General features: G+C 46.6%; 1 protein-coding gene across 1 annotated transcript in view; it reads left to right on the top strand.

Moving 5' to 3' along the window:
* Positions 1-2,086, top strand: part of itgb5 (integrin, beta 5) — a gene marked incomplete at its 3' end in the record, with an annotated part of 44,525 nt that extends 42,439 nt beyond the window's left edge. Inside the window, exons 13-15 of the mRNA XM_084451758.1 lie at positions 735-854; positions 965-1,131; positions 1,991-2,086. Of these exons, the coding sequence (XP_084307884.1) occupies positions 735-854; positions 965-1,131; positions 1,991-2,086 (383 nt within the window). The remainder of the gene's footprint in view (positions 1-734; positions 855-964; positions 1,132-1,990) is intronic.
* Positions 2,087-11,302: the final 9,216 nt, after the last annotated feature.

The following is an 11,302-nucleotide window of genomic DNA, read 5'->3' as shown; positions in this document are numbered from 1 at the left end:
AAGGGGCTGGAGATGGAGCCATGGCATGGAGCTAGGAGGAGTAAGAAGGGGCTGGAGATGAAGCCATGGCATGGAGCTAGGAGGAGTAAGAAGGGGCTGGAGATGGAGCCATGGCATGGAGCTAGGAGGAGTAAGAAGGGGCTGGAGATGAAGCAAGGATCCAGGTTCTCTCTGGCTTCCAGCAGAGCGTTCACATGATCTAAATGATGAAGATTCCTGCATAAACAGGGAGAGGCGAAGCCTCGCTGTCCTTCCTGTGGAATGCGATCGCTCTCATCCAAGAGTGATTCAACCAGCGAGCCATCTTGGCGGAACGCAGGCCGACCTGTGTTTGTTTGCAGCACTTGGCCCACCATTGTTTTCTCTCTCTTGCTTCTCTCACTCCCTCTATCCCCCCAGAGCTGTTGTTGGGGCAGCTGTTTTAAGTGCTTGAGACTCAGTGTGTGTGTGTGTGTGTGTGTGTGTGTGTGTGTGTGTGTGTGTGTGTGTGTGTGTGTGTGTGTGTGTGTGTGTGTGTGTGTGTGTGTGTGTGTGTGTGTGTGTGTGTGTGTGTGTGTGTGTGTGTGTGTGTGTGTGTGTGTGTGTGTGTGTGTGTGTGTGTGTGTGTGTGTGTGTGTGTGTGTGTGTGTGTGTGTGTGTGTGTGTGTGTGTGTGTGTGTGTGTGTGTGTGTGTGTGTGTGTGTGTGTGTGTGTGTGTGTGTGTGTGTGTGTGTCTCTCTGGTTCTTCTTTCCAGAAATGGAGGATCCCAACGCCGTCCTCTGCCTGTACAAGACGGAGAATGAGTGCGTGATGAAGTTCACTTACTCCGAACACGCCAACGGACAGTCAGTCCTCACCGCGCTCAAAGAGCCAGGTCAGCGGCGGCTACCGCTCACACCGTAGTAGCAATGCAAAAGACTGGAGAATATCCTCAGCAGGAAGTGATACGTGTGTTTCTGTACCCCCCCCCCCCCCCCACCTCAGAATGCGGCGCAGCGCCAGACGCCATGACGGTCCTGCTGGCGGTGGTCGGCAGCATCCTGCTGGTGGGCATCGTGCTGCTCGCCATCTGGAAGCTCGTCATCACCGTCCACGACCGGCGAGAGTTCGCCCGCTTCCAGAGCGCACGCTCCCGCGCACGATACGAGATGGTGAGGCTCCGCCTCTCGCTGTGCCTGACCTGGGCCTGCTCCAATCAGAGGCCTCATGGTGTGCTCGGTTTAGTGTGGCGCCCTGAAATCCATTGATTAGCCCCTAGTGTGCAAAGTCCACACAGGAAAGGCTAAATCAAGCACACGTTTAAATATTCCAAGTATCTTTCAACCCCAAGTCCAGCCAACTAGCCATGGCAGTCAGTCATATGATCTCAGTTGAAATACAGTTACTCGCCCACCAGGTCAGTCATCATAACAACCTTAGACACTTGTAAAGTAATGTTATGGAATGTGGGTCTGCTCGAGGGTATAAAAATCACATTGTGGTGAACTTCTGATGTTCAACTGGAGCAGTTCCCACATTTCCGCGGATAAACAAACCCATATGTTGCACAGCGTGTTCTAGTAACCCATATGCGGTGTATAGTCTAGCAGTGTTGTATAATATGATCTGTACTGTGTGTCTGCTCAGTGTGAACGGCCTAACTAGACTGGGACAGAAACATCGCGTGTGTGTGTGTGTGTGTGTGTGTGTGTGTGTGTGTGTGTGTGTGTGTGTGTGTGTGTGTGTGTGTGTGTGTGTGTGTGTGTGTGTGTGTGTGATTGAAAGCATCAGAGCTCTCGGACCTCTGGAACTGTCATTTGGAGAATGATTTGTCTCCCAGTGACAGTTTTTTTCCGAAACCAGCTTGTCCCCCGCCTAGCATGTGCAGTGAACTACAATGAACCGCCTGACCCACTAGTTCTCTTCCTGTTTCTCTCTCTCTCTCTCTCTCTCATAAACTCACTCTCTTTAAACTCTCTCTCTCTCTATCTATCTATTTATGTATCTCTACTCTCTTGTTCTATCCCCCAGGCCTCCAACCCCCTGTACAAGCAGCCCATCACCAGCCACCCTGTTGAGACGGACTTCAACATGTACGGCAAGAACTACAATGGATCGGTCCACTGATCCCTCACTGTGGGGGTGTGGGGGGGGGGGGGCACGGCAGGACCGGTCCATTAGAGAGAACCTAGAGGGGGTGGGAGGGGGGGGGGGGGGGGTCATCTCAACCATCAACCAAGAAGAACTGATAAACAGAAGTGAAACTAGACGAGACTGTTTCCCGAGGGGGGTGGGGGAGGGGGGGTGGCCTTCTTGGAGACATGACGCGGCGCGGCTGTGGTGACGCGGCTGTGGTGTCACGGCGTGTGACTTTTGCCCTCGCTGACGTCGGAGCCGGAACACAGCGGAGGAGCAGCGCACGGCGGACTCTGGAGCTGGTTTATAAAGAGGGCAGAGAGGAAGATGGCTCCTCGTCAGTCCCCTCATGGAACAAAAACGGACGTTCTAGAAGTGGAACAGAACTCTATGAAGACCTGTCTTGTCACAGACTGCTTGAGTCCATTTGCCAACTTAACATAAACCATAACTCCCAAGTAAACAACAATATACATTGTACAGAACAAGCAAGGCATCGACTTATATTTGTATGTATATTTTTTTAGACTTTGAAAAATGCCTTTCTCACTGCCAACTATGCACCCTAGTTCCATTCTAACCAGGGGAAGTCATACCTAGATAAAATACAGTAACAGCATTCAGGTTTGTAAGATTATAAAAGCACATATTTTGGGTGTTGACGTTATGGTACTAACTTTAAGACAGCAATAGACTTCATAGCGTTGTTTTGCACAGCAGATAGAAGTCATTCTCAAAGTGACTGAAATGAAACTCACTCTATTCTTATTGTGTTTGTGTGTTTGCACTCCTCTATTATCCTGTATTTCCTTCCACACCTTAGTCATGAATGTAGATCTGAAAAGTCTGGATGGGAATAAGCAATACCGTATCTTTGCCTGTTGATAGAATTTGATGATGCCTTGGTGCAGCTTTAGCCATATTGCTTAGACCCATCCAATCTTTTTAGATTTACAGACATTGCCAGAGCTCACTGTAGGAGCGAGTGATTGAGCGATTGATGCGGAATTGAGCATAATGACTGCAATAATCCATGTTTCATGTGTTCAGCCCACCCTATGCCTTGTTTCTGGATTGGGTGGGTGGGGGGGGGGTTGGCCAGGCTCATAAATCTTGTGCACCCCCACCCACAAGAGGCCAGGCTCTCTGACACCAGAGTTAGAACAGGGCTACAGTACGAGGAGGGAAGGGTTATGCTCTTTGACCTTTTTGATAGTCTTAAGAAGCCAGTGCGGGCTTTGTGTGTGCCTGTGTGCGTGCGTGTGTGTGTGTGTGTGTGCTGCGAAACATACCATGATAAGAATCACCTTAAACTTTCACAACTGCCTTGTGTTTACTTGTGTGTCCTGGCAGCATGTGGGGAAATGCATACGGTAGGCCCAGACCAGCCGGTGTGAGTTCAACCGTTCTGAAACACAGTCTCCTTGTACAATATCAAAACATTTCCTCATGGATACATTGTCCACCTGTACGGGACAGCCGATAAACAACAGAGATCAATAAATGGAACACTTCAAAGCATATATTCCTCTCTTTGTGACTCCTTGTGGTATTCAAATGGAAAGAAACTGTCAACCCAGCGGTTATTACAGTACACAAGTGTCGTGGGGACGAGGAGAGAAAACTCAGTGGTGATTGTGGGGGGGGGGGGGGGGTGGTCCTCAATGTTGAAAGAGGTATGATTGTGGGGGGGGGGGGTCCTCAATGTTGAAAGAGGTATGAATCGGGTGCCTGTTTCTGTGTGTGTTTTTGAGTAGGTTAAAACATCTGTTTTTACAGACTCCACCACAGGAAGGGTGGTCTGGCTGGTCTCTCTGATGCTCTTAAACACCTCCCTCGACGGTGCTCACCCCACCCCTGGCGCTCGCCCATGCCGAACCCTGCCACATGTATCCGTGCCCAGCTATACTTCAGGTCTGGACGCAAATCAGGAGCAGGAGTCAAACTCGGGCTCAACAGCCTTGAACCAATGCCAAACATGAGCGTTTTGAGTTACGTGTGTGCATGTACACAAGCAGCCTTTGGTCTGAACCTGTTCAGTTCACATTACTTCAAGGCTCAACACTGAAATCAGACTTTCTGAACCGAAAATCAATATTAGAAGTATGTCTTTAAGATGAAAATCAACGTTAGAATTATTCTCGCAGGAATGTGAATACAAGTAATTTCTCTGCTGCTAACCCACTTCAGAGGGGTAGGCTAATACTAGGATGGGGAATATGGCTCTGGGACTGTATGGGCTGTTATTTCAGCCTGGAGTGAGGTCATAAATCCCCCCACCCCCTCTCCTGGTGTTTTGGTGGGGGCCCCTTCCCCTGTTGAGCATGTGTAGAGGCAGCCAGATGTGAGGTCATCAGCTCAGGGCGGAGCCCAGATTTTCAGCTGGGGGACAAAAGTAGGTTAATGTGTTAAAGTCTCTGACGAAAAGGGGCTCGGATCGCAGTCAAAATGGAGTCTGGGCTCTGGGACCGTCTGGGCCTTTGTGCACACAGTGGAGACGAGCTGAACTCGCCCCACACCTTCATCCCACACGGTCTTTTCTTCTGTTCTCAAGTCCCAGCAACTGTTGACAGTAACCAGGCCAGTGCCTCAGCTAGGCTGGTGGAAGCTTTGTTCAAGTTCAAGTGGGTTAATTTGTCAACGGTACAGTGTACAATGAAAAGCTTACTTGAGAGCCTCTCGCATCGAGACAGTAAAACCAAGAGACAGTAAAAATCAAAAAAGTACAGTATTTGAAGTAGCAGCAATGACAGAATACTAAATTAAAAAATACTGAATATGAAATACAACATATTGTGTGTGGAAATAGCAAAATAGTACAAGTGACCGTGGTGTATACGCTGTGTCCTTCCCAGAACACACACGGGAAATAGTGTCCCTCAGTTTGTCATTAATGATCAGGCCCAGTCATTCGTGTGCTAATGAGGTCGGCCCTCATTAACAAGATCAATAGTTTAATTATCCTTCATGGTTGACTGACTGACAGGCTCTGCTGGAGAGGGATGCAGACTCAGGATGACAGGTTTTCCGCGGGGGTGTAGAGGAAGTAAGTGTTGACGTTGACGGGACTGTGAAGAACAGCTCATCAGAACAGTCAGACCACATATTGCTGACTATGACAGATGTCTTTAGCTCGCTCGCTCACTCAATCAAAGCAGGCTTTGGGTTCACATATAGTAGTCCTAGCCTTTTATGGGAGAGAGAGAGAGTGTGTGTGTGTGTGTGTGTGTGTGTGTGTGTGTGTGTGTGTGTGTGTGTGTGTGTGTGTGTGTGTGTGTGTGTGTTTGTGTGTCTGTAGGAGAAAAAAAGTGTGTGTGTGTATAAGAGAGAAAAAAATGCATGTGTGCATGCGTGCATGAACAGGCAGCTGTGAAAGTGCTTCCCCTGGTCGTCACCTCATCTCGTCACGCTGCTGACAGACTTGTCACGCTGGGTGGCTGTCCGCAGATCGGATCTGTCACCCGGTTTCTCTTCCTGATTCCTCACATCTCGGCTCCTTTGTCCTTTTTGTCTGTCATGCTCTCCGTCACTTCCTCCCTCCCTTTTTCTTGTCTTTTATTTTTCTCTCATACCTCCTCTTTACAACTCATATTCTCTATTTCAGCTCAATTCCTCTTTATTACTTCTCTCTCTCCTTTCCTCTCTCTCCACAGCGGTCTCTAGGTGACCATATGAAGGCTAGTCCTGGGTTCGATTCCCGGCTCGGGTCCTGTGCCGCATGTCCTCCCCTCTATCTCTCCCACGTTTCCTGTCTCTCTCAAATTGTCCTGTCCCATTAAAGCTGAAAAGCCCTAAACAATATCTTTAAAAAAAGAAAATGAAAGAGATAGCACCAAGTGATGCAATCGAGAGCTGCAGAGATATAGTACACGTGTAATTTACCATCTGGATTCACCTACTTTCATTTGTTGTGGCAAGCCGCTCACACCTTGTAGGGGAAATTCAATGACTGACAATCACAGTGACAGTTGGAATGTGAGAAGCGCTTCGTTTTAGCGAGACACTACTATTTTATTCCACTGAGGGAAATTCCACTCAACAACACTCTCACTCATCTAATCTCTGACACTGACACACATCCTTATGTTGTGTCTCGGTCTCTCTCTGTCTCATTCGGCCTTTCCCAGTCCAACTCACTTATCCGGCTCCAGTGCATCTTTTGTTGTCCAAATAGCTTAAAACACCCATGGCCTGTCTGTCAATGCTCTGCCATATTGTTTGTAAAGCCTGACCCCACAGGAGGTCAGTGCTTCCATAAAAACACAATGAGAAGTCAACTCATGGTGCATTCTTTCCTAATTAACTTTTGACAACAATATTGTAACCGCTGCAGCAAACACAGCCTGCTTGTTTTCACTGACAACAGGCAGAGGGAGAGAGAGAGGGATGGATGGATGGATGGATGGATGGATGGAGGGAAATAAAGAGAAGAAGTTCAGCAGCTAGTGTGTGAGGATTAGCATCTCTTTGTGATGCAAATGTTTTGTTTAAACTATGGCCTAGTTCCCATGTCCTGATCCAGAGACAATACGGGGAACCAACTGGATCTCTGCTTTGGTTTGTTTTTCACACAGATGGACAGATAGGAAGTCACCAGCTCGCCCGTCTCCAGGCCCCAAGGTTGGCATCCACACGCTTCCATGCTGGGGTGCTCCTATGCCCCTGTGTCCTCCATGCCAACAGGGTGCTGTTCAGCAGAGCATATTACCCATAACCCCCTGCCCACAGAAGCTCAGTGGGTCATAACAACCTCATCATTAGCCTAATAGAATGTAATGTTTTGATTAGAAGGAAATTTGTCCAATTTCAATGCTTATATTCTCATGTAGGCTTACCTGTATCATTCACAGTGTGCGTGCCATCATGAGACGTGTGCTAAACAATATTACCACGGTTGCCATGAACAAAATGTCAGCTGCTCTGTATCATCTTTTAGCTAGAGAGGGTTATACTTCTCTGAATTAAGTGATAGGCTACCTTGTATTTCATTACAAGGCCAGATCAGTCCTGTGGTCTGATGGGCAGCTATCCGTTATTATGTGGCGCCCTCTGCTGGAGAGGGAATGCAACGACAGCTTTCTCGGCGGCCGGAAATAGATTTGCTATGACGTCATCATTAAGGAAACAGCTGGTCGGTCGCTACGGCAACGCGTCAAGCAGCTGATTGATGTAAACAAAATAACGTTAACGAAATGAAAAAAGCATTCTGTCCCATTTTGGTTCACATAATTGGTCATAGTGTTCACCTATTCAACGATGTATGCCCAAAAATAATTACAAAATTCTACTTTTGTTGTAATCTTATATCAAAGTATATCATTTCATACTTCCTGGAAAACGGTAGGTCACGTGCAATGACGACACCAGGTACCTTAGATTTTAGGCCAATAATCTCACGACATCCACCCGTCAATCAACGCTATCCTCCTATCGAATCTGTCTAAAGTTCTTAAAGGAGAATGCTCGTTTTTGACAACCTGGACCTTATTTACGACATATTATAAGACGTTTGACTCACCGAGATCACTTTGGTGTAGTCAGGAGGCCTGTAGAAGAAATTTAAAATCTATTATTATTTTTATATAATATATAGCCTATATATATAGGCCTAATTATATAATTATATCCATGTAATGGCGGTGGACGGGGCTATAAATGTCAAAATACAAGACTAAGGTCATGCAAAACACTATGATTACATTGGATATTTGTAATACCTTTGTAATAGGCTGTAAAAGTTAGTTTACTACAAATTAAATTGGTCCTATGTATCCTTGTTAAGACAAAGATTACACTGGGACTCTGGTCACAGACGGGTTTGAGCATTACCAAAGAAATGTAATCCCTCCAAGTCTCCACTAGATGGAGCCAGAGTTGTGATAGTCAGGAGGTGTTTAATGAAAAGGTAAACCATTCTACTCTACTAGGGACAGTCAGAGATTAGAGATCCCGGATGCCAATCAGAGATAAGAGACCCTGGATGCCAATTCCAATTATAGCCAAAGAGTATAGAATGCCAAGAGGTGACACTCCATTCATTCTGCTATGGAACCAAAACGCCCAAGGACTGAGCCTGAAGTTGATTGCGCAACATGTGCTGCACTGTTAGCTGTCAGTGTCATGCACTAACTTTTTCATTTCGCCACTTGTGTTTACTAAACAATAAATAATCACGAGTTCGCACTATTACGATCTCACTCTTCAAAATATACAGTTAAATCTGCCCAAATACAAGTTACTCATTCTATATAGACTGATGCAGCTACATCCACAAAGGTTTACATAAGGTAAAGATTTTCACTGAATTTAATTTCATGTTCAGAACCATTACAAGCTATAACTTGGCTAGACTAGCCATCTTCAGTAACACCAAGGAGCTGTGTCTGGGAGGTAGGAGGGGGGGCAGCATAGGCTGATGGAGCCCCAGAGAGAGTGTGTTTTAAGAACTAAACTAGCAGAACAAATACAGGCCTGTGTATACACACATACAGTATATAAAAGATAAAGAATAAGGATCCTGTAAATGTTTTTTTAATAAACCGGATTTAAGGTAAATCAAGTAATGGTAATGGTAGGGAAAGGGATGTCTGGGGCCCCCTGCTGGAGCTGCTGCCTCCGCGACCCGACCCCGGATAAGCGGATCAAGATGGATGGATGGTAATAATGTGATTTGACAGGTTTATTCTTGTCTTATCCTTGTCCTCTGTCTCTGTGGCGTCGTCTGTGTTAGGCACGGCCACCAGTGGGAGTCAGCGTTAGACATGATGTCCCAGGGCGGGACCGTCTGGTGAGTGACCGTCCGCTCCTGTCTGTGGGTGAGGCTAGGACGGGCTATGTTACGGTGTAACCGCTCCCGGTCCGGCTCTCCCCTCACGTACCTCCATGCCCTTGGCTGTGACAAACCAAGTGTGGCGGGGTGGGGTCAGTGCTTGGGTTGGGCCAACTTTTGGTATGGTTTCACCTTGGAGCACCGTCTTGTTTCCTGGCCAGCCAGTCTTTTTTTACTGGGCCCAGCAAGAGTGTGTGATGCGGTCACATAGCTCCGCTTATGCCAATAGGAGCTAGCCCTGTGGGGCGGAGCTCCACGAAATTGAACGATGGTTACGCATTGTAACTCTAATTCTATGAGTGGAGCGGAGCCCCAAAGGGCTAGCGTAACCATTGGTCTGATTAGACTCACCATCCTCCTGTGTGTGTGTCTGTGTGTGTGTGTGTGTGTGTGTGTGTGTGTGTGTGTGTGTGTGTGTATACTGTGCATGCAGCATGTGTGTGGTCAGACAGAGCACCACCTGTAGTTTGGCACGCACCAATGGCAGGATGTTAAGTCATGAAGTTGGAGCCAGTGGGCAACACAGTAAAAACAGCCCTGGAACAAAGACTCACTTATCCTTCCTTCAATCCGTGTCTCCCTCCTCCCAGCCCTCCCTCCAACACCCCCCCCCCACATACCCCCCCCAACACCCCCACCCAAACCGTGTCTCATGTGCAGAGGGTGACCAGCTAACCACACAATGGCCACAGACCAACAGAGACTCTGGACAGTGAAATGACAGCCTCCTACATGTCATCACACTGTAGTATAGCAAGTCTCTATTCAGCTGCTATTGCTCAGGGGAACTGTCTGTAGATGTGCCTACATACAGCCAGTTGTGAACAGGAAATTACCCTACTGATGTCTTTCAATTCAGGATTCAAACTCTCCATGCCAGTGCCATATAGTAAAGTTGAATTGTCTATTGGTTTCACACATACACACACATACACTGTTGTATCAGTCCCTGTGTTTGTGAATAGGATTTGCAGAGTGTGAAAAATATCTACTCAACCCACACAGGGCAAAATTGAGATTCACAGTAAGGCATGGATGATGTCAACAGGGGCAGATAATTTAGCAAAGGTCTTTATAATCAGTCAAGGCTGCAAGCAATTATATGAAACAGTCTAAAACTCCAGGAAATCATGCATGCCCTCTGAAGAACAACAGAAGTCTATATGATAGTAGCCTAATGTTCCTGAGCCAGAATTTCCATGCGTGGGTCTCAATGAGAGGGCGATGCATCGGAATCATTTCCTGCTTCTTCTGGAAGCAATTCAGAACAATTTTCACCCCACAGCTCTTCGACCCACATGAGACTACAGAAGTGCTCAGTTGAAGTGTGAAAGCAGGGCCCACCAACATTGTGGAGAGTTGTGCCAATATACTGCTAAGATTTGTCACATTTTTATATTAAGTAGGCATATGGTTGTCATAATTTATTATGGCAACTTATTGTGGCTTGCTAAATATAATATATTGTTGTTTTCAAAAAATCTGACAGATATTGTAGGCCTATGTAATGTAAAATATTTCATTCTCCTCATACTCAGTATATGAGTATATAAGTACATATGTTCGTACTGCAGGGTTTACAAGAGTGCTGCTTTCGGGACATTGACCTTAATGCTTCTCGTGATTCTCCAGGGCCAGCTGGAGCAAGCAAGACATCTCTGTGGAAGACAATCATTTTTCAGAACATTGTTTGTTTGACAGTTGACGTTTTTTAAAGACCACTTTTGTGGGGATTCTATCTATCTATCTATCTATCTATCTATCTATCTATCTATCTATCTATCTATCTATCTATCTATCTATCTATCTATCTATCTATCTATCTATCTATCTATCTATCTATCTATCTATCTATCTATCTATCTATCTATCTATCTATCTATCTATCTATCTATATAGAGAGAAAGAGAGAGAGAGAGAGAGAGAGACCAAAACAATAAGAGGACAAGGTTCTGTAGAATGCAGGGTTTCACTGGGCAAGAACTTCAGTGTCCCTCAATTACAGCCACCACATCCATGTCACACAGCCATGACACCATGAGGTTAACCTGTGATGTGTATTACAATTAGTCCGGATCAGAATGAGTTAATGCCACATCATATTTCAAAACGATGACACACTGAACATCTGCAAAACCTCTCACACGTGTCATCATTGCATCAGAACACCAAACACAGGTCTCCCGCGGTGGTACAGTCGCCTAGATCCCAGGGTTGAGCAAGCACCGTGGCTGATTTGACGCAGTTGTGAGAGCGATGGGCAGTAACCAGCCTATATAAGGCTGGACGCCAAATGCGCAGCCAGCATTACGCACGGCAGCAGCAGCAGCTGGAGAGAGAGGGTCGGCGCTGCGCTCCGGGACTGCTCACTTGGAAAG

The sequence above is a fragment of the Borostomias antarcticus genome (genome assembly GCF_949987555.1).
Source record: "Borostomias antarcticus genome assembly, chromosome: 17".
In the NCBI taxonomy this organism is placed as follows: Eukaryota; Metazoa; Chordata; class Actinopteri; order Stomiiformes; family Stomiidae; genus Borostomias; species Borostomias antarcticus.
The sequence above is the reverse complement of the archived record's forward strand: the minus strand, read 5'-3'. Positions and strand labels throughout refer to the sequence as shown.